Source organism: Penicillium maclennaniae, assembly GCF_028827695.1.
Source record: "Penicillium maclennaniae strain IBT 15551 chromosome Unknown utg000004l:1.0-3007600.0:1.0-3009580.0, whole genome shotgun sequence".
NCBI classification, from domain to species: Eukaryota; Fungi; Ascomycota; class Eurotiomycetes; order Eurotiales; family Aspergillaceae; genus Penicillium; species Penicillium maclennaniae.
Genome location: NW_026623216.1, coordinates 1,872,943 through 1,899,079, shown reverse-complemented (window position 1 = coordinate 1,899,079; position 26,137 = coordinate 1,872,943). Strand labels below are relative to the sequence as shown.

General features: G+C 56.4%; 3 protein-coding genes across 3 annotated transcripts; 2 read left to right on the top strand and 1 right to left on the bottom strand.

The window, feature by feature from the left end:
- Positions 1 to 514: 514 nt before the first annotated feature.
- On the top strand, positions 515 to 1,291 carry N7477_004860 (ankyrin repeat domain-containing protein; the record flags this gene model as incomplete). Its single annotated transcript, XM_056966523.1, has 2 exons — positions 515 to 691; positions 854 to 1,291. 2 exons carry the CDS (start codon positions 515 to 517, stop codon positions 1,289 to 1,291), a joined length of 615 nt encoding a protein of 204 aa, XP_056823304.1.
- Positions 1,292 to 1,801: 510 nt separating this feature from the next.
- N7477_004859 (Aspartate/glutamate/uridylate kinase) lies at positions 1,802 to 3,220 on the bottom strand (the record flags this gene model as incomplete). Its single annotated transcript, XM_056966522.1, has 1 exon — positions 1,802 to 3,220. One exon carries the CDS (start codon positions 3,218 to 3,220, stop codon positions 1,802 to 1,804), a length of 1,419 nt encoding a protein of 472 aa, XP_056823303.1.
- Positions 3,221 to 3,930: 710 nt separating this feature from the next.
- On the top strand, positions 3,931 to 26,086 carry N7477_004858 (AMP-dependent synthetase/ligase; the record flags this gene model as incomplete). The annotated part of the gene is made up of 11 exons (XM_056966521.1): positions 3,931 to 4,476; positions 4,562 to 5,642; positions 5,704 to 6,753; positions 6,806 to 7,920; positions 7,981 to 8,812; positions 8,877 to 9,069; positions 9,151 to 15,011; positions 15,083 to 15,798; positions 15,894 to 17,607; positions 17,666 to 20,953; positions 21,036 to 26,086. 11 exons carry the CDS (start codon positions 3,931 to 3,933, stop codon positions 26,084 to 26,086), a joined length of 21,447 nt encoding a protein of 7,148 aa, XP_056823302.1.
- Positions 26,087 to 26,137: the final 51 nt, after the last annotated feature.

Sequence of the window (26,137 nt, the reverse complement as noted above, 5' to 3'; positions counted from 1 at the left end):
CCTACGTGCAGGTTCTTGTGTCTTACGTTGCATACTCATAGCCGCGATGACTACAGCATCCACAATTTTCCCGCCCCATCCAGTGCAACATCATGCAGGATGAGCACCAGAACCCCGAGAAATTGAAATATGGCCCCTGCCACCCGTGGAGGATTCCGAACTTGATGATGTTCCTTTCGATCTTCTAGAAACAAGTCCTGGAGTGAGCCAAGTGTACCTTTTAGTAACAGTCGGAATGAATGGAATGGAAGCAGCAGCGTACTCCAAGAACTAGACACTTTCTCATTATTCTTACCTCATCAATCTCTCTTCACGATACACATAGCCATTTATAACCATCATACTGACAGACCACGTTTCGCTCAGTGCACACGGCCAGTTCTGATCGGTCGATCAGATATAACACCCGGGGATTATCGGTGCTTTTACTGAACCGATAGGATACTATTTTCAAATCCCATTACCAGCCCCCTCTCTCCAAATTAAGAGCTCTCATGAGCATAGTAGCGGCGGGATGCAAACCGAGAGTGAATGTCTGCTGTCCTTCTCCCAGTGGCACCATGAAGACCCGGCTAGTTCTGCAGGCTGGGAAGGCAGCACTGATAGCTCCCTGCCCGAGCCCGAGCTATACATGACCCTGTTCGGAGCACCGCAGGACGATCCCTGCTCCCACTTGAAGACTTTCTCCCTTGTATGTTTATGAGACCGTTTTCTCCTCCCTCCATCCCCGCCCGTGTTACTCTTCTATCTGTTCTCTCGTCTGCTCTTCCATACAGTGGTCTGCTTCTATCTTTCTGCCCTATTCCATCTTACTAGGGCACCAAAGACGTGACAAAGTACTGACCCCTTGCAGGAAGGATGCCCAATGTCCACTTCATCTGATGCCACACTCCCATCATATCTTTGCCCCTGCCCACCACCGACCCAATTTGATTCTCCTAACCCGTCTTCGCAATCACAATCACACCCTTCCAGCTCCATGTCCGAGCGACCGGACCACAGTCTCCTCTGCTGTCCGGCTCACGAGCGCATCGTTCATCTGCTACTCTCATGCGGCGCGGATGTCAACATTCAGAACGCGAACGGCCAGACACCGCTACATATTGCTGCTCAGCAGGGCCACCTTGGGATTGTACGGTTGCTACTGGCATCCAAATTCATTGATGTGAATGCTCAGGACCGATGCGGGGCCACACCACTGCATCTGGCAAGCGAAAATGGGCATGTCATGATAGTAAAATTATTGGTGGCGCACAATGCCCACTTGAATGTAAGGGCGACGAGCGTGTGACCTAAGGATTGTGTCTTTCTCCAATGTAATACCTAATGAAATGCCAGTAGGTGCTCAAAGTTGCATTTATTCTATAAGTATTCAGACATTCAAAATATATATTACTTCACCATGGGCCCACCGCCGACCTGTTTATTTTGGCGTTATGATTGAAAATAAATGTCCAAGTGAACCTCAATTCGATCTAATGCGAGGGAGTATTTCACATACATCCAGTTCAGCGAGTGCGACACACACCGGCCAATCTGGCCGGGGTTGTCTAGGTACCCTTCAGTAATGCCTGAGAATAAATTCTTGGAACGGATGGTGTGGAACTTCGGGCCGGCCCCGACGCTAAATACCCAAAGTACCTTTCTCCACCCGTCCACCGCCTCCTGATAGGTCGAGAGGAATGCAGCAGGCTGACTAACGGTGTGCAGGCCGGCTGACTCTATGTCTCCACCTCGTTCCCTCGACCCTTCAAATCATCCAGAGTTCCACAGAGATGTAAATTGGTCGCTGTCGATCGGTTTAAGTGACTACCCCGTGCCACAAGTATACTCTCTCTTCCGGCCGCCGCTTGAGAGATCCAGAGGAGCGATTAAGCCACCACGATAGACTCGGATCGCTCTCTGCCAGGGAGCCCCAGAGTGAGACGTGATCTGCGCGAATGCGATTCCAAAATTTCTCAGCCACGCCATTGCGCCAATCTGGTTGAGAAATAGAAAAGAGGGTGAGCTCGAAGATGCTTCCGTCGAGATGGCTTTCCTCAACAGACGCGGTGGTGGAGCTCGAAGCCCAGCCCTCCTGACGACCGGATAGCAAGGTAGGGGGAGAACGCCAGGGAAAGGATGCTCGCGGAAAGACGAGCGCGAGGTTATGAATTGTCTGTTCCGGTGATGGCGAAGTTGGGTCATGGTCAAAGTAGGCAGCGAATTCTCTGGATTCGAGCTGCGACAGGACCGCATCGATGTCAATGCCCGGACTATGGGTCAGGTGGCGCTGGAGGGCCGTACAGAGGGCCTCTTCAGAAGGGAACTGCTGAAGGCAATTGGCAGTCTGGACGGTCCGCGGATGACGCAGCATTGTCCAGAGCGTAGGATCGGGAAAAATGACATTGCTCAAGGCTGTGGCCGGACCCAGCATGATACTGGCTTCAGGGCCGAGTTCGCGAGCGAGAGTTTGCAGCGCAGTCGACGCGTCGGGGCCTGGCGGCAACAATGAGGGCTGGGTGTTGGGATATAGGAAAATACTGCGCAACGGCTGTAGCACTCGCGCTAGATGCACGGCGGCATGATGCGGATCCAGCACATACGTGCGAGAGTCTGCGGAAGAAGTGCCCAGCGCCGCCACGACCGGTATGGATCTGGCACGAACAGCGGACTCAATGCCCTGGGAAACAATATCTGTCACGCTGCCTGTATGGGAAGACTTTGTGCAGTCGGTTTCCGCGACAGCCGTAAAGATACCGGACGGAATAGGTCGTGTTTCGACATCGCGGCCCTCGAAAAGGGCGCTGAGCTGCTGGTTTACTGTTCGGATGCGTTGTAAACGATTTAACGGATTGGCTAGTCTCTCCAGTCTGGGATTTGATGCAAAACCCAGATCCAGATTCAGCTCACCATGTACGACAATCGGGAACAGGCCGACGCGCCGTAGAAAAGCCAGCGAGTCGGCGAGTTGCTCAAGCTGTGCCTGAGTAGTGGAGCCCGGCGACGAGAGCGCGTTTGGCCCTAGAGCGATCACGGCCAAAGAGTCGCCCTGGGACGGGTGAAACTCGTCAAGATAGTGCTGAATCTGCTGCTTCGAGTCAATGAGACGAAGCAGTCGCGTGATGACCGCGCGATTGATTTGTGTGCGGGATCGGTGTAAGCTGAGAGAAGCGGCAGAGCAACGGCCCCCATGTTGGGGGCCGAAAGGTCGGGGTCGACGCAGCAAACGAGCTAGCATATCGGACCACGGAGAATTACACCTATGCCAAGAGGTATGCCGGTTAAATGGGAGATGAGCCATGGGGCTGTTGCGGGTTGGTGATATACTGTTCTAGTGCTGACAATGGTAGCCGCACTCGTCTCCTGTCCCCACCCATCCTGGTGGGGCTTTCATCTTCCTTTCGCCTGACTCCACTAAGTCTGACAGCGACCGTTAATTTGTGGTCCACGAAGTAGAGGGTAAGCAGGGTATGGGGCGGGAGTTGCCGATGCATGCTGCACGGTGAGCTAAATACGATCGACTCCACTCGGCTACTGCACGATCAGCCGCTAAGAGATTCCTCAGGAATAAGCATCGTCTTATGTCTCACAGTACAGCAAATCGCCTCCTGCGGCGAGTAGTCCCCTGCAGTGCCGGGAGTCAGGAACGTGGCGACCATGCGGCCCTGATCTAGCCCTAAGCGGACGGCCCCATCGTCCATGTATCCCCGATGCCGGGCGAGGCCTTGGATAAGCAAGCGACAACATTCAATTACGGCCGAGTCCTTTTGGGTGACCGTTTATGTCAAGCGGCTTTCTGGCGATAAACCTTCGTACTCCCAGTCCAGCTTTTTGTCACTGTGCTGCCCGCCTCACCCACGCCCTTCACTCACCCGTCGCATTCTCCTCTAATGCTATACTCCTCGGGCTAATAATCAACATCTACCAAATACACCTAAAATATTCATCATGGGTGACTACGGCGAGGAAACTTTCGTCGAACTCAACACTCCTAATGTGCCATTTGAGCTCAAAGCTGGTGCGTCCTTGTTTCCCCTCTTGACTGACGGGATTCTTCTAGATGACCACCAACGAGCCGTGCCACTGGTCGCCAGCGGGCTTGACCAGACGCGACTTGCCCTGGAACTGCGTTCGGACGTCTCGGCCGTGGACTTGACAGATTTTTGCACACGTCACGGGGTAACTCTTCTGAGTGTGTTGAACGTTGCCTGGTCCTTGGTGCTCGCTGCATACGCTGACACCGACGTGGTCAACGTCCTATGCGTTCGCTACGCGGCCGGCGTACCATACGTGGGTTTTTCTGAGACCACAATCGACGGTGAAAGGACAGTACAGCAGACCCTGACAGCGGCCGAGCAGCAATTGTCAACAAGCGCGGCGGTCCCGTTGGCGACAAGTTTGGCCGACTTGCAGAACGCGACGGCCTTGAACGGCCGTCCAGTCTTTAACAGCATTGTGCTGTATTCGGGGAACGATAACCTAGAGGGGGCAGAGGTACGTCCACCCTGATATCCAGGAATTCCGCTCGTCCGGGGCAGATCCTATGTCAGCTGTAGCAATCATTAATTCAAAGAGGCAGGCCGGTGATTACATCGCCCTTCATGCGAGAGCCACGCTCAATAGATTGGAAATTCACTTACAAGCTCCCACCCACTTGCTCCCTGCGGCGCATGCCCAGCACTGTGCGGCAACCTTGAGTCATGTGCTCGGAGAGATTATCCAGCACCCCGACCTTCCCATCGCCAAAATCAATCTATTGAGCCTTGAGGGGCTGCAGCAGATTTCATACTGGAATCGAACGGCCCCTACCGTGGTTTCGCGCTGTCTTCATCAAGTCGTGGATGAGACAGCCCTGGCCCAACCTGATGCTCTGGCCATCGATGGAACCGATGGCCGCATGACCTACGGCGAGTTGCAAGCGCAATCAAATCGGCTGGCGCAGCACTTGGTGCAGCTGGGCGTCGGCCCTGAAGTAGCGGTGCCATTGTTTTTTGAAAAGTCAAAGTGGGCCATTGTTACCATGATTGCCGTCGTCAAGGCCGGCGGTGTCATCGTCAACCTAGATGCCAAACAGCCGCGACCGCGCCTACAAGGACTTCTCGCCCAGTTGCAAACCACATTGGTGATAACCTCCGTACAGCATTCTGGGCTTTGGGCCGATGAATTCCACGTGGTGGTAGTCTCCGAAGACTTCCTCAACCAGCTGCCCATAGTCGCTGGTGCCCCTGTTGCGGCCGTCACGCCGCATAATGCCCTCTATATCATCTTCACCTCGGGCAGTACCGGCACGCCTAAAGGCTGTGTAGTTGAGCACGAGTCCTTCCTGACAGCCGCCGCGCAGCATGTGCAGGCTGCTCATATTCTCTCCTCTAGTCGAGTGCTACAAATGACGCCCTACACCTTCGACGTCAGCATGCTCGAGATCTTCACCACACTGACTACGGGCGCGTGTATTTGCTTCTGCAGCGAAGAAGAGGCAGCCCATGGAATCGCCCACATAATAAACCACCTTCAGATCACCTGGACGTTCATGACGCCCTCACTGGTGCGCTTGGTCGACCCGGCTTCGGTGCCCACCCTGAAAACACTCGCCCTTGGTGGAGAAGGCTTGGGACGCATTGATGTGACCACCTGGGCCGACAAGCTACATTTGGTTAACGGTAATTTTGATTCTTCTCTGTTCATTTTTTGCTGACCCCCCGCTAATGCGTCGTATCCTAGGCTACGGGCCCAGTGAATGCTCCGTCGCGGCGACTATCAACGAGCCCCTGTCGCTCACGTCGGATCCAGCTAATATCGGCGTCGGATGCGGAGCCGTATGCTGGGTGGTTCATCCTGACGACCATGACCAACTTGTACCTATCGGCGCTGTTGGCGAGCTGCTTATTCAAGGTCCCATCGTTGCACGGGGCTATCTCAATGAGCCCGCGAAGACAGCCGCCGTCTTCCTAGACAAGGTTCCTGCTTTCGCTGAACTCCTGCCTCAGCCGCCACCGGCCCACCGGCTTTACAAGACGGGAGATCTGGTTCGCCAGAACAGTGACGGCACCCTCAACTTCATCGGCCGTAAGGATCGCCAAGTAAAGCTGAACGGACAACGTTTGGAGCTGGGCGAGATCGAGCAACGGCTCTCCCAGGATTCCCTGGTGCGACATGCCCTCATTGTACTCCCCAAAGAGGGTCCATGTAAGGGTCGCCTGGTGGCCGTTCTGTCCCTGCATGCCGTTCCTTACGACGGTCGGTACGATGCCATTGTCCATAGCCTACCTACAGAAGAATCCAAGCGCGCGCGGGGCTATTTGCCAGAGATCACAGCGCAACTGTCCACGCAGCTCCCAGCATACATGGTACCCACCTTTTGGGTGGTGCTGGCTGCGCTGCCCTTCACGACCTCGGGTAAAATCCACGGCGTTGCCATGACCCAATGGCTGCGTGAGATGTCCGAAGAGACCTACCGCGAGATTGCCGACGTCAGTGACGATGCGCCCGAGACTGGTCTGTCGACCGAAATTGAACTGCTGATGCAGCAGATTTGGGCCGAAGAATTGGGCATTCCTGTCGCAGAGCTAAAGGCCAACCGATCCTTCATCGCCCTCGGTGGAGACTCTCTGGCCGCCATGATGATCGTGGCTCGGTGTCGCCAGCAGCAGCTTATGATTTCAGTCCCGGATGTCCTGCGTGCTCCCAATCTCATTGACGTGGCCGCACGCACCACTCGGGCAGTTGCAGATTCATCTCAAGATGAAGAAAAGGAGAACGAGAATAAGGCACGTTCTTCGCCGACCCAGCGGATCGCGGACCTAAATGAGCCACTCCTGAGTAGCTGCGGGTCTGATTAGTCGCGACCAGGTGGAGGATACGTATCGCTGCTCGCCCATGCAGGACGGCATTCTTCTCAGTCAAGTCAAATTCCCTGGCACGTATGAGGTCCTTCGGGTGTTGCGAGTGCAGTCCACGCTTGATGCCGTCACCACCGTTGCCCGTCTGCAAGACGCCTGGCAGGCAGTGGTAAATCGGCACCAAATGTTGCGTACGATCTTCTTTGACGCGGCCGGCCAATTCCAGCAGATTGTGTTGAAGCAGGTCCCGGCCTGTGTACAGACTTACGAATGCTTGGACCTGGCTGACGAGCGCGCTGTTACCCAGTTCCTCCAAAATCTGCCTCCCCCCACCTACCACACCTCACAGCCCCAGCATCGATTGACTATCTGCCGCGCGGCTGATGATAGCATTTTCATCAAGGTCGAGATCAGCCACGCTCTGATTGATGGGGGCTCTACGGAGGTCGTCCTCCACGAACTTTCGTTGGCCTTTGATCACCAGTCCTTCTCGACGCCTCCCGCTCTGTTCAGCGACTATATTGAATTCATATCTCGCCCCCAGGCCGCCAATATATCACTGAACTACTGGGCTACGTACCTGGATGGCGTACAACCCACAATAGTGCCCATGTATCCCACAAAGGGCGGGCAGAAGCAAATCCGTTCCGTGTCGGTGCCATTCACGGATGCATCTGCATTGCTCCGATTCACTGAGGTCCACGGAGTAACCCTTGCGAACGTACTGCAGACGGCATGGGCTTTGGTACTCCGCGCCTACACTGACACCGACGATGTTTGCTTTGGTTATATCGCCGCAGGCAGGGACGTTCCCATCGCAGGCATCGATCAGGCGGTGGGGGTTTTTATCAACATGCTGGTATGCCGTGTGCGGTTGGATCAGAAGCCTACTGTTCTCGAGAGCGTTATGGCAATGCAGAACGAGTACTTTGAGGCGTTGCCTCATCAGCATACGTCCCTGGCCCAGATCCAGCACCGAATGGATATGTCGGGTATGTCCCTGTTCAACAGCATCGTTTCAGTACAAAAAGATGTGTCAGATCAGCCGCATGGCGAGTCGCTCTCCTTCCAGCCTCTGCAGGAAGATGATCCCACAGATGTAAGCTCTACCACCCGCCTCTCTCAAGACTTTCAAGGATCCTCTACTAAATATTGCTAGTTCGATCTTGCCGTTGCTATTCATGTCGGAAAAAAAAACGTCAAAATTGATATTGGGTACTGGTCATCGATGCTATCAGACGGCGATGCGGCCAATCTGGCAAATACTTTCAAGGGTGCCATCTCGAGCATCCTCATGAACCCGCAGTCGCCTCCCACTACTCTCGACCTGTTTACTGACGAAGATCGGGCTCAGATCTTTGATTGGAACCAGAACGAACCGATTGCAGCGCCTGGAGTTGTGCACGACCACTTCTACGCCCGGGTACAGCAGCAGCCTGGTGCGCCAGCGGTCTGCGCCTGGGACGGGGAGTATTCGTACGCCGAGCTGGATCAGCTGTCAGAGAAGCTGGCGCATCACCTGGTTCAGCTTGGAGCGGGACCCGAGGTACTAATTCCCCACTGTTTCCCGAAGTCGAAGCTGGCGACGGTCGCCATGGTGGCTATCATGAAGTCCGGTAGCGCTGGTGTGGGACTGAGCGCGGCCCATCCTCGGACGCGAGTTCAGGATATCGTCAAGAATTGCGCTGCCAACATTGCGGTTGTGGCAGCGCAAAATGTGCTCGTTGTGGAGGGTCTCATCGAACACATTGTGGTTATCGATGAAGACTTCCTGGCGCACCTGCCGGATCCACAACCCCACATGAAACTACCCCAGGCGCAACCCTGCAACCCGGCCTTTGTGTCATTCACTTCGGGCAGCACTGGTAAGCCCAAGGGCATCGTACTCGAGCATGGATCTTTGATTACTAGTATTCTCGCCCACGGAAGTAGCTGGGATGTTGACCAGTCGGCTCGAGTTCTGCAGTTCTCCGCCTACGCCTTCGATGCTAGTGTGTCGGACACGTTCACCACGCTGGTCGGCGAGAGGAACAGTCTGTATACCCCATGAGAAAGATCGAGTCGATGATCTCGTTGGGGCCATTAATCGACTGGGTGTCAACTGGGCATTCCTGACGCCGCGTGTGCTAGGTTTGCTATCGCCTGAGGCGGTGCCCACCCTCAAAACGGTCATTCTCGGAGGAGAGGCCATCTCGCAGGATGACATTGCCCGCTGGACAGAGGGCAATTCGCATCCGAATTGTCTACGGTCCGACTGAGTGTACCATCTATAGTATGGGAACCGATCTGCTCACTGCGGACAGTGACCCGGCGTGCCTGGGCCATGCAGTCGGTACGCGGCTGTGGGTAACACACCCGAGAATACCGAAAAACTCATGCCAATTGGTTGCACCGGGGAGTTGATCATCGAAGGGCCCTTGGTGACAAGGGGATATCTCAACGAGCCGGTCAAGACCAAGGCAGCCTACATAGAAGACCCGGTGTGGCTGCCCAAGCGTGCTATGGGTGAGCCACGGCGCTTCTATAAGACTAGCGACCTGGTAAGGTACTATCCCGACGGGCAGCTGCGCTTCATCGGCCGGAAAGACACGCAGATCAAAGTTCGCGGGCAGCGGGTCGAGCTAGGTGAGATTGAACACGCCATTCTCACGACCATGCCCAGTGCGGTGCACATCACTGTAGACTCGGTCAAGCTGCCATCTCAGAAACTCGTGGCCTTCCTTTATCTCAATACACAGTCTGCGGACAAGGAGCCACTGTTCATACCCTTGACCCCGGAGATGACTGAGCAGCTGCGTGCCTTGGAAAAGGACCTGTCTGAGACATTACCAGGCTATATGGTGCCCAGCCTGTTCATTCCTATCTCTCACATCCCCCTGACCATATCCAACAAGGTCGACCGTATTGCCTTGCGGCGTGCTGCGCTATCTCTTTCCACCGACCAACAGGAAATGTATGCGCTAGCGAAGCGTACAAAAGCCGCGCCAGAAGGTCCGCAAGAGGAGCATCTGCGGGACCTGTGGGCCATGGTCCTAGGCAAAGAGCCCACCTCCGTGGGACGTCATGATAACTTCTTCCGTTTAGGCGGCGACTCTATTGGCGCCATGAAGCTGGTGGCGGCCGCACGTCGTTCCGGCTTTGTGCTCAGCGTCGCTGACATTTTCCGGCAACTTGAATTGTCGGACATGGCCAAGTGTCTTCACCTCACTAATGTTGCGGAGCCAGTCGCTTACACTCCTTTCTCTTTGCTCCCGGCTGATTCGATGCAGCGGGAAACCTTGCTGGCCGAGGCGGCTATGAGTTGCTCGATTTCAAGCGACGCCATTCAAGACGCTTATCCTGCCACGCCCCTTCAGGAAGGTGTCTTTCTCATGTCAACGACCCACAAGGGTGCATATGTTGCCCCGACAGCTTTCCGCCTGCCGGTCGGATTTGATGTGTCGTGCTTCCAAGGAGCCTGGCAGGCGCTCGTCAATGCCCATCCCATTCTGCGAACGCGGCTGGTCACCATCGACGCGACCTCCTACCAAGTGGTTTTGACCCCGGCTGCCTCCTGCATAGAGTGGGAGAAGGCAACCTCGCTGAGTGAATATCTAGCGCGCATCCAAGCGCTGCCGGTAGTTGCAGGTGCGCCGCTGACTCGATATGCCCTAATTTCGGAAGGGGACTCGAATGTCTTTGTCTGGACCGCACACCACGCCTCGTTCGATGGCTGGACCATTGGACTGCTGCTTGACCAGCTAGCGCAGCTCTACAAGCATGACATGCCTCCCAAAATAGCAGCATCCTATGCCGAATTTGTCCAGTATATGCAGAAGGCTGATAAAGATGCCTCGAGCAAATTTTGGGCGTCACTAGTTCCGTCAGAGCCCCCGGCCGTGTTCCCTCGCTTGCCCTCAGCAGTGTACCAACCGACCGCCAAGGAGACCTGCTATCGCACCATATCGAGTCACGTACAGGAAGAGTCTAATTTCACCTTGGCTGTTCTACTGCGGGCGGCGTGGTCCATCGTACTCGCGCGCTATACAGACGCGGAGAATATCCTGTATGGGCTGACCCTGTCCGGTCGAGACGTGCCTGTCCCGGGCATTGAGCGAGTGATGGGACCGACGATCACGACGGTGCCTATGAATGTCCATCTGGATGGCGAGATGCTGGTTCAGACTTTCTTGCAGCAACAGCAGGATCAAAATGTCGAAATGATGAATCACCAGCACGTGGGACTGCAGGCCATCCGTTGTATAAGTCCTGCCGCAGCAGCGGCCACCGAATTCACCAACCTTTTTGTCGTACAGCCCCAGACAGACGAAGTCGAGGGCCTCAACGAGATGGCCAAGATCCCCACCGACATGACTCGGTTCGATCCGTATGCCTTGGTGGTCGAGTGTAATTTGGCCGACAGTCAGGTGCATCTGGAAGCCCGCTTCGATGATGCTGTCCTGCCCACAGATCGCATCCAGCGCCTATTAGGGCACTTTGAGCATGTCCTCAGTCAGCTCATCCGGCTCCACCCCGGCCGCCGGCTGCGAGAAATTGACGTCTTCAGCACCGATGATGAGCGGCAGATCTGGGAATGGAATGCTGCTCCCGCGAAATCCGAGAACATGTGTGTGCATGAGCTGATTGCCGAGCAGGCCCAGCGTCATTCAGATCACATCGCCATCGACGCATGGGACGGATCACTCACCTATAACGAGCTTGAATACTTTTCCTCGCAACTATCGCACTGGCTTGCGGCGAACCTCGACTTCCGGCCAGAGTCTTTGGTGCCGCTATGCTTCGATAAGTCTCGGTGGACCATCGTTGTCATGCTAGCTGTTGTCAAATGCGGCGGAGGTTGTGTGATGTTGAATCCAGATCACCCCATTTCACGTCTAGAGGGTGTCATCGCCCACACAGCCTCATCGGTAGTGCTGGCGTCGCCGGAGCGAATGGAACTCTTTGCTTCGGGGGCCGCCACCGTGGTCGCCATCAGTGAAGCGCTCATTCGTAGCTCGCCCGCACTCACAGAAAAGCCCCAGCCATTGCCATTGGTCCAACCGACCAACCCAATTTTTGTGATTTTTACCTCCGGTAGTAGCGGGAAGCCCAAGGGCATCGTGGTGCAACACAACAGTGTCTGTACAGTGGCTATTCAGCATGGCGAAGGACTGGGTTTCACGGGCCCCGGCCTGCGCGTGTTGCAATTCGCGTCGTTTAGTTTCGATGTCAGCATGGGAGAGGTCTTCGTAACCCTCATGAAGGGCGGTACGCTTTGCATTCCAACGGAGTACGACCGGATCAATCACCTGGCGGCTACTATCAACCGCATGCAAATCACATGGACATTCATGGCGCCTACGGTTGCAGCTTTGCTCGATCCCCGCGACGTGCCCGAGTTGCAGACGCTTGTTCTAGGAGGAGAAGCGGTCTCGCAGAGCTTGGTTGATCAGTGGGCGAGCCATGTCAATCTAGTCGACTCGTATGGCCCAGCAGAATGCACAATCTGGGCTTCGCATGCCAATTCCAGCCCAACTGTGTCGCCAGCCAACATTGGCCGCGGTATCGGCTGTCGGTTCTGGGTCGTGGATATCCAAGACCATAATCGACTGGCCCCTATTGGCTGTGTGGGGGAGTTGCTTATTGAAGGCCCGAATGTCTCGCGTGGGTATCTCAATGAGCCGGAAAAGACAACGGCCGCGTTCATTGAGAACCCAATCTGGCTTCACGGTAAAGAAATACCGCAATACAAGTTCTACTGTACCGGCGATTTGGTGCGATATAACGCCGATGGCTCCCTCAACATTGCTGGACGCAAAGACAGCCAGGTCAAACACCATGGTCAGCGCATTGAACTGGGCGAGATTGAGTTCCACCTGAGAGCCCACTCTGAGGTTGACGCCGGTATGGTCATGCTTCCCAAGGCCGGTCCCTGCCAGAGCAAGTTGGTAGCTGTGGTGGCACTGACTGACTTGCATCCGGTCGCGGTTGAGGGAGATCACGTCGCGCTTATTCACGAAGACCTCAAAACGAAGGCCCAGCCACGGATTCAGCAGGTGAAGGAGGAGCTCGCTGCGGTGCTACCCCCCTACATGGTCCCAACAATCTGGATTGTGGTGGATTCCATTCCATTGACAGCGTCTCGCAAGATTAACCGCATGCCGATCTCACGCTGGGTCGATGCCATGTCCGAAGAAACTTATCGCGCCGTGGTGGATATCGCGGCGGCGAGTGTGCATCTGCCAGTTACACAGCTGGAGAAGCAATTGGCGAATGTTTGGAGCCATGTTCTTAACTTACCCGTGGAGACCATCGGCTTGAACCGTTCCTTCCTCAGCCTGGGCGGAGACTCAATCACCGCAATGCAGGTCGTCTCGCGTTGCCGCGCGCTGGAGATTGAGGTGAGCGTACAGGATATCCTGCAGTCTAAATCTCTGGCTGGCGTCGCGGCTCGCGCCCTCGCTGCCAGGCCCCGCGCTGTCCTGCGCGAGGAGCAGTACGGAGTGCCCTTTGAACTGTCCCCCATACAACAGCTCTACTTCGACGAGGTAGTACGGAGTGAGGCAGCTCAAAATCATTATTACCACCAGAGTGTGTTGCTGCGTGTGACTCGTCCCATCTCGCTCTCGGAACTCTCCCGAGCCATCGCGCACATTGTGACTAACCATGCGATGCTGCGGGCCCAATTCAGCCAGCAGGCTGACGCCCAATGGACTCAACTTGTGCAGAGTCCAGACCAGGATACGACACCGGTGGCCTCTCACCATGTGGCGAACCGCGGGGCTGTATTCGAGATTGTCGAGGCGTCACATCGCCATATCGATATTGAACATGGTCCCATCTTCGTGGTCGACCATTTCGTGCTCCCTGATGAGGAGGGACAGCTACTCTCTCTTATCGCGCACCACCTTGTGGTCGATGCGGTGTCCTGGCACATCATTATCGGACAATTGGAGCAATTACTGCTGTTGCCCGACACCCAGCGCCCATCCCGGATGCCCTTCCAGAATTGGGTTCAGGAACAGCGTCAGTACGCCGAGCAATTGCCAATATCTGTGCTCTCGAATGCTTTGCCTGCGGCAAACCTGGAGTATTGGGGCTTGGAGCAGCTACCGACCTGGCAGGATGGTGAGGAGGTGCAGTTCACGCTCGATTCGAAGACCACTGCCCTCCTTCTGACTACCGCTAACACGGCGTTACGCACTGAGCCCGTCGACCTGCTTGTTTCTGCACTGCAACAGTCTTTCGCGAAGTCATTTTCTGACCGTGCAATGCCTACCATTTTCACCGAGGGCCACGGGCGAGAACCCTGGGATGCTTCAATCGATCTCTCGGAGACTATCGGGTGGTTCACTACCTTCTACCCTATCCATCGCCGTTTGCGCCAGAATGAGAGCTTCAAACACACTGTGAAGCGTATCAAGGATGCGCGTCGCGCTGTCGCCGACAACGGATTCGCATACTTCACCCAGCGCCATTTCAGCACTGAGGCTCGCAAGGAATTCGCACACCACAGCCTGATGGAAATCTGCTTTAACTACTTGGGCCAGGCGCAGCATACTGAGCGCGCAGATGCGCTGTTCCAGGAGGAGCCACTACTAGCAGGCGAGTCCCTCAAAAACATCGGCGACAAGATGGGCCGGCTAGCAGTCTTTGATATCACGGCCGCTGTCTCCCAGGGGCGTCTGACGGTATCGTTTTTCTTCAATCGCGCCATCGAACATCAAGAGCGAATCCGTCAATGGGTGCAGTGCTGCGAGACAGAGCTTCATTCTGCCGTAAATGAGCTCGCAGCCAGCGGTGTGGAGTACACCCTCAGCGACTTCCCGCTTCTACAAATCGATTACCAAGACCTAACGACGCTAACCACCGCGACCCTACCTGCCATTGGTCTCTCACTCACAGCAATCGAGGATATTTATCCTTGCTCGCCTATACAAGAGGGTATTCTCATCAGCCAGGCTCGACAGCCCGGAACCTACGAGGTACGCCAGCTTTTTAAAATCGTACCGCGCGTCGATATTGGCCCCGTGGATATTCCTCGCTTGCTGCAGGCCTGGCAGCGCACTGTAGATCGCCATGCTTTGCTTCGTACCATTTTCATTGAGTCCGTGACTGGCCCTGGAGTCTACGACCAGCTGGTCCTCCGCACCCACGCACCGGAGGTGCGGCGGCTGTCTACAAAGACACCGAGGATGATGATGTGGCTGCGTTCGTTCGGCGCCAAGCTGCCCCGGATTACCGACAGCCAGTTCCCGCGCATCGCCTGACCATATGTGAAGCCCCCGGGGCGATATACTGCCAATTAGAGGTCAGCCATGCGCTCATCGATGGCACTTCCATGGCGCTTCTGGTCCGCGACCTGGTGTCGGCTTATGAGAACAACATGCCTCCTGCTCCGGGGCCGCTCTACAGTGATTATATGGCCTATATTGCGTCGAGACCCCAGGGAGACGCCCTAGCGTACTGGACTTCGCGACTGGCTGAAGTGGAGCCCTGCCACTTCCCCGAATTAAATTCGAGCATATTGACCAAGGCGGCCTTCCAGTCACAGACAATTAACATCGACGCAGATGGCCAGCTACAACGGTTCTGTGAGTCCAATGATCTCACTTTGAGCAACCTATTCCAGGCTGCTTGGGGTCTCGTGTTGCGTGCCTACACAGGCAGGTCGGATGTCTGCTTCGGATACATGGCGTCCGGACGTGACATTCCAATGGATGGCATATACGAGGCAATCGGGCCTTTCATCAATCTCCTAGTATGCCAACTGCATGTCGGCGATGCGGTGTCGGTACACGATTTGCTTCAGGCGGTTCAGTCCGATTACTTGAACAGTTTGCCACATCAGCAAACCTCCCTGGCCTCCATACAACACGCCCTTGGGAAAAATGAGGTGGCGTTGTTCAACACCATTTTGTCACTTCAGCGCGAGCCAGCTCAGGGTCCACCTCCACAGGTAGAGTTTGAAATTGTCGACCAGACCGATCCAACAGAAGTAAGTTGGTTCTGTTTCCTAGGTCTCCCACATCTCCTACGGCCTTCATCCCCCGCCTTACCCCTTTCTGCGCTAACCACTGTCTACTCTGTTAGTATGACGTCGATATCAACATAACCACTAGTGATGAATTGGGTGTAGAGATCCACCTGACCTACCGGACGGCCCTTCTTAACGAGGCTCAGGCCGACAGCCTGCTGCAGACCTTCACTCACGTCCTGTTGGCCATGGCTACTAGGTCGAACCGGCTGGTCTCGAATTTGGATGTCTCTTCCCCGGTGCTTGACGCCCCTTCACAGATAATCCCCCAACCTGCGCCGGCGGTGGTCGACGCCTCCGTGTCGGAGCTGATCGCCAAACACGCCGAGCAAAATCCTATGTCGATCGCCGTGCAATCCGCAGATGGTCAGGTAACGCTCACCTATTCTGATCTCAATCTCAGGGCAAGCGCCCTGGCCGGTCACCTGCGGAACCTGGCAGTCAAGCCGGGTGACATAGTGCTTCTCAGCTTCCCCCGTTCACCCTGGGCCATGCTGGCCATGCTAGCGGTGCTTCGGACAGGTGCGACCTGGCTCGCTCTGGATCCTCTGGAAATTGCTCATTCTCTGAGGGAGACCTTATCTGTGGTGCGATCGAGCGTGGTTCTGTGCGCCGCGGACCACGCCGCCAGGTTTGATGAGACAGCACTCACTCCAGTTATCGTCGATGCGGCAGCGATAGACCAGGTAGATGCTGCCTCTGCAGTTTCCCAGCATTTTAGCTGTGTGTCTCCTACTGCTGCTGCGTTAGCCCTTAAGGACGGTGCCGACTGGGCTCTCCTGGCGCATCGCACTATCAGTACAGTTGCTTCGCAGCTCGGGCCCCTGGCTGGACTCGGTCCCGACGCTCGGGTGTTGCAATTCAACCCTGTAAATACGCCTTTCTATCTGGTGGAGACGCTGTATCCCCTGATCAACGGTGGTACGGTTGTCACTCCGGCTGAGGGTGCTAGCTTCACCGAGGCTATGCGCGATTCTCAAGCCAATTGGGCCATGATTACTCCAACTGTGGCTGCCCTCACCTACCCAGCTCAACTCCCGCACCTGCAAACTTTAGTGGTGGCTGGAGAAGACGTTGCACCAGCTTTGCTCAACAAGTGGCGCGATATAAAGCTGATCCACCCGGGCGGATCGACACATTTCCCCGTCTGGCTATCGCTATCACAGTCTCCAGCCAACAGCGTTTCTCTGCAACCATTGTCAGAGCCGCACCTCGCGCGGTTCTGGATCCGTTCCCCATTCAGCCACACAGCGCTGGCGTCGACAGACTGCGTAGGAGAGGTGCTGGTAGATGGACCGATGGTTCCCCAAAGCTATCTCCGAAACCCCAAGAACAGAATCATGGAGGGAGCCTCGTGGCTGCCTGGCAAGACCTTGTATTGTACAGGCGATCTTGGTCGTTGGACAGCCGACCAGCAGCTGTCCGTTGTCCGGTCTTCCCGGTCTATCCCCGGGCACGCTACAAGTCTTGTTTCGCTGGAGCATCTAGTACAAGCAGCTCTGCCGGCTACACAGCACTCAGTGCTTTCTATTATTCATTGCGGATCATGCGAGCAGGTGGCCTTGTTCCATGTTGATTGCAGCCAACAAATTCAGATGGCCCCCGCCCTGTTGCCGATGTCAGACGCACTGCAGCAGCAGTTCCAAGATTTAAAGGCATCGCTCCGAGAACATGTTCCTGAGGCTTTGCTACCCATATTTTTCTTCCCTCTCAGCAGCGTCCCTCTGACAGCGGACCACGATCTCGATCGCACGGGCCTGAGACCAACTGGTGGCCACCCTCCCGGAGCTAGCACTGCAGTCTTATCGTCTGCTCTCCGCAACAACAGCTGCCCGTCTCACGGCCAACGAGCAGCTGCTCGCTGACCTATGGGCGGAAGTCTTGCACCTGCCTGATCGTGGCACTCTTCGTCCCACTGACAGCTTCTTCCGCTTGGGGGAGGATTCCATCGGAGCTATGCGAATCATTTCCCTCGCCCGTAACCAAGGACTGGTGCTGACGATGAACGGGATCTTCCAGCGGCCCACGTTGGCTGATATGGCTCAGGAGCTACGCTTGCTGGCACCGCACGAGGATCGGCCACTGGAGCCATTTTCGCTGCTGCCCACTTCGATAGAATCTGAACTACTGGTCACTGAGGCCGCGCAGAAATGCAAAGTCGATCCCGCAACCATTGAAGATGTATACCCGTGCACACCGCTCCAGGAGGGTCTCATGGTCCTTACCAGCCAAGACCCTACTGCTTATGTGGTCCAGGAGGTTTTCCATCTGCCGGAAAGCGTCGACATAGCGCGGTTCCAGGCAGCCTGGGCGGCGGTCATCGCGCGCAGCACCATTCTGCGAACCCGCATCATTGTCACCGCCGAAGGTACCTTCCAGGTCTTGCTGCAGAAGCCCATCACCTGGGCTTCCGGGTCTGACCTGCCAACATATCTAGGTCGGGACGCAATTGAGTCCATGACCTATGGCCAGCCCCTGGTACGTTTTGCGCTCTTAGAGACTCCGGAGCAGCGATACTTTGTCTGGACAGCGCATCACGCCGTTTACGACGGGCTTACCATGCCAACCTTGGCCAGACAAGTCTCTGCGGAATATAACCAAGAAATTTATTTGCCTGAAGTGCCCTACAATCGCTTCATTAACTACATACAAGGCATTAATCCGGCCGCGGCCACTGAATTCTGGATGGCTCAGTGTTCAACTCCCGCGGCATTCTTCCCCGTCCTCCCGACGCGCTCCTTCCAGGCCTCTCCAGATCAAATCCAGATACACTCTGTCCCAGTGAGCCGCAGCCCGTCTGATATCACTCTGTCAACCGTTCTACGGGCGGCCTGGGCCATTGTTTTGGCGCATCGAACAGACTCGGAGCATGTCAGCTTCGGAGTGACACTCTCTGGACGGAACGCCGCGCTGGCCGGCATCAATCAGGTGCTGGGTCCAACAATCGCCACGATCCCTGTCCATATCCAAGTGTGTGAGGGTCAGTCGCCGTTCCAATTCCTACAGGCTGTCCATCAGCAGTCTATCAAGACGATTCCCTTCGAGCATACCGGGTTGCAGAACATTCGACGAATGGGCGATCAGGCCCGTGAGGCCGTTGACTTCCAAAATTTGCTTCTCATTCAACCTGGCACTACGCCGATAGATGAATCCGACTTCTTGGGCCTGACGCCTATCGAGCTAGAGAGCCACCAAGCCGACCCATACCCCCTCACGTTGGAATGTAATTTGTTCGAGAACCGCGTGGAGATCAAGGCTCAATTCGATAGCCGTCTCATTACCGAGAGCGAAATGAGCACTATCCTCAAACACTACGCGCGCGCTATTGAGCGCCTCCAGGCTGTGCAGGACACAACCACGGACGACGCCACAGAAGATACGTTGGACCCGTTGGGCACCCTCAGCCCCGAAGATCACCAGCAGATCTTGACCTGGAACGCCGATCGCCCTCTTTTCGTCGACTCGTGCGTGCACGAACAGTTTGAGGAAAAGGTGCTCTTACAACCCGATGCTCCCGCCGTCTCTTCGTTCGATGTCGAGCTCACTTATCGCGAACTAAATGTTCTCGTGGATAAGCTAGCGACAGAGCTACTTGCACGCGGCGTCAAGCCGGAGATGAACGTCCCTCTGTGCTTCAGCAAGTGCTCCTGGACTATAGTCGCCATGTTCGCCGTCATGAAGGTCGGGGGAGTGGGTTGCATGCTCAACCCGGAGCATCCCAGCAGCCGAATTCAGTTACTACTCAACGACCTCAATTCTAATTTGGTACTGTGCAGCCCAGAGTCTGCGGCAATGTTATCATTGCTGCTGCCACCTGGGGGTGTCCTCCCGGTGGATGGCACCTACCTACAGACGCTGCCACCGCGTGCGCCTCTGGGACTCCGAGTCCAGCCACAAAACGCGGTCTTTGTGGTGTACACGTCCGGCAGTACTGGCAAGCCAAAGGGCAGCATCCTTGAGCACCGTTCGCTGGTTACTGGCCTACGGGCCCACTGTACGGCCATGGGTATTGGTCCGGGCACACGCACCTTCCAGTTCGCTGCCTACACCTTCGACGTTTGCTTCGAGGAGATCATCGGCTCTTTGATGCTGGGAGCCTGTGTTTGTGTGCCCAGCGAGACAGAGCGCATGAATGCTCTGGCTGATGCGATGGCCCGATACCGGGTAACCTGGACGGAACTGACGCCCACTGTCGCCAGCCTGCTGCTACCCAGCAGCATTCCAACGCTGCAGACGCTGGCACTCAGCGGCGAATCACTCACTAAAGAGGTCATTCAGCGCTGGGCCGACGCAGTAAAGATCATTAACACGTACGGACCCAGTGAATGCTGCGTCTCGAGTACCTGTAATGTCCATACTGCCACCCTGCGTGATCCAAGCAACATCGGTCGCGGCCTGGGCTGCACCACCTGGATTGTTGATCCGGAAAATATCGACCGTTTGGTGCCTATTGGTACCGCTGGCGAATTGCTCATTGAGGGCCCTATTGTTGCCCGAGGCTACCTGAACGAGCCCGAAAAAACGGCAGCCGCCTTCATCACGGCGCCGGCCTGGTGGCCTGAGTCCTACCAGTGTGGTCGCATCTACCGCACCGGCGACTTGGTAAGATACAATGCCGACGGCACAATCAAGTTCCTGGGCCGCAAAGACACACAGGTCAAACTGCATGGCCAGCGTATCGAGCTGGGCGAGATCGAGCACCGCATCCGCAGCGCGTTTGCGGATGCTTCCCACCAGGTGGCAGTAGAAGTTTTGACTCCCACCGCGCGGAATAAACTCAAGGTCCTAACCGCATTCATCTGTGAAAGTGATGCGGTCTCGGAGGATGTTGAACATCTCTTGCTGCCACTTGAGGATGGACGGCCGCAACGCTTCCTTGCGCTGCAGGCTCGTCTACTTGCGGACCTACCACGCCATATGGTGCCGCAATTATTCATTCCCGTCTCCCACATGCCGCTATCGCCGGCGCGTAAGCTGGAACGCAAGAGCTTGCGTGCTGTCGGCAACGGGCTTACCCACGAGCAGCTAGCCGCATATGCCCTCACGCAGGTGGCGAAGACGGCGCCTACAACAGCAATGGAGAAGGCGCTTGCCGATATTTGGGCTCAAGTCCTAGGTACCAGTGTCAGTGGCGTCGAGGAGCACTTCTTCCACCTAGGGTGGAGACTCCATTGCCGCAATGAAAGCTGTTGCGATAGCCACCAAGGCAGGCTTGCCACTTAGTGTCGCCGACATCATGCAATTCCCGACGCTAGGTGCCATAGCCGCGGCGATGGATCGCGCCTCCATTGTGTGTGGGCTGGAGGAGACGACACCGGCACCCTTGAGCCTGGTTCCTGCTGGCCGCCTCTCCGAGGTGTTGGCCGAAGCGACGGCGCAATGCGCAGTGGCGGCCGACGCAATTGAAGACATATACCCATGCACTCCCTCACAAGAGGCACTAATGGCGCTAACCGCACGCGACGAAACTGCGTATGTGTCTCGTGCTGTCTACCGGCTGCCGCTTAATCTTGATTTAGACAGATACCGGCAGGCATGGGAGGTACTCGCTCGCCGCCAGGCTATCATGCGCACGCGAATAATTTATTCAAATGCCATGGGCCAGTCATTCCAGGTCGTAGTGCATGAAGACCTGGTGTGGCAATCCGGCGACTCGGTCCCGACATATCTCGCCGCCGACAAACTCACACCTATGCATATTGGCCAAGCCCTCATGCGCTTTGCTATCCTTGCCGGTACCATTGAGGATCCTCGGTCCTCACTTGTATATACGGCCCATCACGCCGTCTACGATGGTTGGAGTGAAGCCGCCATGTTTGACGAAGCCGAGGCCATCTACCGCCATGGCCTGTCTGCCTTGCCAACAGTCGTGCCATACAACAAATTCATTCATTATCTCACCACTATTGATGCCGCCGCGAGCGATCAATTCTGGCGAACACAGCTCGACGGCGATTTACCTGCTCCATTCCCCCCTGCTCCCCCTGCTACGGCGGCCTCAGCCCTGACTTCCCGCCCCAACCGCTCGCAGTCTCACGCATTTTCCATTCCTTCAAAGTCCCTCTTCCCCTACACTACTCCCACTATCCTCAAAGCCGCCTGGGCTCTTCTGCTGGAGCGCTACACCACCTCTCAAGATGTGATCTTCGGCCATGTGCTGTCAGGCCGTACAGTACCACTCCGGGGCGTTGCCGACATGATGGGCCCGACCATATCCACGGTTCCGGTCCGCGTACGCTTAGCCAAGGATGAAAGCACAGATTCCTTCCTGCGTAAAATGCATGAGCAGGCCCAGGCCATGGCGCCCTTCGAACAAATCGGGCTACAGCACATCCGCCGGCTGCTTCCCGCCGCGGAGTCAATCGACGTCGGCCACCTCTTCTTCATACAACCCCAGCTTGACACGCCAACTGAGGGCCTTGGCCTTGAGCCTTTGATAGACGATGACTTCGACTTTGAGACTTACCCATTGATTGTGGAATGCCAGCTAGCCACGGCCAACGGTCTCAATGTTTTGGTGAAACATGATGATGCCCGCATCGCCCCAGCCCAGATGACCTGGCTCTTGCAGCACTTTGAGCATCTGGTTCATCAATTGTGTCAGCAGCCGCGCACTACAGCACTTTCCGATCTCGCGTTGACAGGGTCTTCTGACTTGGTGCAGCTGCAACAATGGATGGGACCCCCCGTGGCGCCGGTGGCCACCACACTACACGATCAATTCCAGGCCCTGGCGCGTGCCCATCCGGAGCGTTGTGCCATCGACGCTTGGGATGGCCAGCTCACTTACGGTGAGCTCGACCGTCTCTCATTGGAATTTGCGCAAGAACTCATCGGCCTCGGTTTCGCGCCGGGCCAAACTGTTGGCTTGACGTTCGACAAATCCCGCTGGGCCATTGTGGCTCTTCTAGCCGTGCTCCGGGCCGGCGGAGCGTGCGTCCATCTTGATCCCCAGCATCCGCCTGCGAGGCTCCTGGAGATTGCCACAGATGTCGGGTTGGCCTTCATCCTGACCGCGCCGCAGCATGCCCATCTGGGAACCATGCTAGCAGTACGCCACGTGCTCGTCGTGGATGCCATCACTGCGTCCAAGGCTTCTAGCACCTCTAACAAAGCCCAGCGGCTGCCTGTTGTCGATCTCATGTCGCCGGCCTATCTGACTTTCACCTCAGGCAGTACAGGCAAGCCCAAGTCAGTGGTGATTGACCACCGCGCCATTCATACAAGCATTGTTGCATTTAGCCCGGTACTGCACCTGACACCTGACTCACGGGTGCTGCAATTCGCCGCGTATACCTTCGACATCAGCTACGCCGAGATCTTCGCGCCGTTGGTTATTGGTGCGACTGTCTGTGTGCTGTCGGAGCACGATCGTCTGAACGACTTGGCCGGTGCCATCAATCGGCTCGGTGTCAACTGGGCCTGTCTCACGCCTACCGTCGCCAGACTCGTGGAACCTGTGACTGTGGCCTCGCTACAGACGCTCGTTCTCAGTGGTGAGTGTCCCACCGAAGACAATCTGCGCACCTGGGTCGGCAAGGTTCCCACCCTTATCAACGCCTATGGCCCCAGTGAAGCCTCAGTCTGGTGCGCCGTCGGTCCTTTCACGCGAGTTGATGATTCCTTTGCCAACATTGGCCGGCCTGTCGGTTGTCGCCTGTGGATCGCCGAACCTGACAACCTGAACCGGTTGACGCCACTGGGCTGTGTGGGCGAGCTGCTCGTCGAGGGGCCCATCCTTTCCAAAGGATACCTGAATAACGAGCAGGCCAGCAGCACTGCATTTTGCCAGGATCTCGCCTGGATGCCAGAGATGCACTTCCGGGCTGATTGCCCGCTTGTTTATCGTACCGGCGACCTGGCCCGCTACCTACCCGATGGTAGAATTGAATACCTCGGCCGCAAAGATACCCAGGTCAAGGTCTACGGCCGTCGCATTGAACCGAACGAAATCGAGCATCATATCCGCACGCATCTGCATGATTACTATGCCATGGTGGACAGCGTGACCCTCGCCAGCCGCAACGACCAGAAGGTACTAGTGGCGTACGTCTACCAGGAGTCTGGTCGAATCCCCGACATGGATCTCGCGGCAATCGCCCGGCCCCTGTCGCTGGAACTTCGGCAAACACTCACTCGCATGCAAACAGCGCTGCGCGCACAGCTGCCATCCTACATGCTACCGACCCTCTTCATCCCCCTGCAGCTCATGCCCACTAATGCGGCTGGGAAGATCGATCGCAAGCTGCTCTCCCGTGCCGTGAAAACGTTCACGGACGCTCAGCTCGAGGAATATTCTCTACTGGTCCGCGCTGCGAAGCGCCCGCTCGAGACCCCGCTGGAGCACCGGCTGGCCGGGCTCTGGGCTGAAGTTCTCGCTGTCGACGCCGCCGCCATTAGCCCACATGACACCTTCTTCGGCCTCGGTGGAGATTCGATCATGGCCATGAAGCTGGCTAGTCTCGCTCGCAGTACTCAGCTCAGTTTGACCGTGGCTGATATTTTCAATCACCCAATCCTGGCCGACCTGGCAGCCTATATAACTACCCAAATGCCACCCACCCCGGGGGCAGAAACCCCTCCACTGGCGCCCAAGTCGACGACAGCGCCAGCTCCCGTGCTGAACCTCGCGCTGGTCGAGGCGCTAGCACCCCGGGTGGGCGTCGATCCTAGTGCCATCGCGGCTATCGAGCCCACAACTGACTTCCAGGATCTCGCGCTGGTCGGCCATCTGAGCAAGTCACGCTGGATGCTGAACTGGTTCTACTTCGATGGAACCGGCGCTGCTGATATCAAACGCCTCCGCCAGGGCTGTTACTCACTAGTCCAGCACTTCGACATCCTCCGTACAATCTTCGCCCACCACGCCGGTCAATTCTGGCAGGTGGTGCTCCACGAGTTGCAACCCTCCTTCCGCGTCGAAACAACTGCCAATCCCGTAGACTTTGCTCAAAGCCTGTACAATAATGGCATTTTCAATGACTTCCAGATGTCAAAGCCCTTTGTGCAGTTTGTGCTGGCCGTGCATCCTGACGGGCAGTCTCACCGGCTACTGATGCGCCTGTCACACGCGCAATACGACGGAGTGTCCCTGCCGACACTCTGGGAATCCCTCCAGCGCGCTTGCCAGGGCCATGCTCTTCCTGCGACACCCTCCTTCGCGCAATTTCTCCAAGCGACTTCGCCCGCTGACCTCACCGCCGCGCGCTCGTACTGGCGTACGCTCCTAGCTGATGCGCCGGAGACCCGCTTCGTGGCACACTCCAAGCCGGCCCTACGCGATGATTCCCACGAGTGCGTCCTCCATGTCACTCGAAGCCGCATTCCTGTCAACTCGCTGTCTCAATATGGCATCACGGCGGCCACGGTCCTGAAATCCGCTTGGGCGGTGCTGCTGGCACGTCTAGCTGCTTCTTCTGACGTTGTCTTCGGCCACACTGTCGCCAATCGCTCCGCCGCGACAGTTGACAACATTGATACCGTCGTCGGACCGTGTTTAAATGTGGTTCCGGTGCGCGCACGCCTTCAGCCAGGGCAAACAGTGCTGGAACTTCTGCTCGCACAGCAGCAACAGCAAGTTGCAAACTTGCCACGCGAGTCCCTTGGCTTCCGGCAGATCATCCGTGACTGCACGGACTGGCCATCCTGGACGCACTTCAGCAGCGTGGTGCAGCATCAAAATATTGAACCCGACCGCGCAGTGCTGCCAGGCCAAGACCAAGAGACCCTCTACGAACCTGGCTTTCTGGGGGCTGACCTCGACCTGACAGATGTTTCGGTTTTGTCGACCCCGGTGGATGATGGCTACGTTGACCTGGACCTACTCACTTCATCAGCGATCATGTCGCCATTCGCAGCGGAGCTGTTAATCGACCAACTCAGCGGCCTGTTGCGATCGTGGGCAGTGGCCCCAGTCGAACGTACGCTGGCTTACGAAAAGGAGACGTGCCACGCATTGCTGCCCCTGCCACATAAGGAGGTGCTTGCAGTCGACGGTGCAATGAAGAGCCCTCAGCCGACCTCGGACTCGAACGTCCGAGCAGCGGTGCTGGAGGCGTGGCGCACTGTCCTTCCCATCGGTCTTCAAACCGATGAAGGAAATGTGGACTTCTTCGAGGCGAGCGGAGATCTGGTGAATATGGCTCAGCTTGTAAGCGAGCTGCACGCCCACGGTGTCGGGGCTGGTGTGCGCCTGGAGACGCTTGTACAGCATTCTTCCCTGGATGCCATGGTCCAAGTGCTCCTGTAGTCGCATATTGAGCTGTGCTTTTGCATTGGGTACGTTATCATTGTCGTGAAT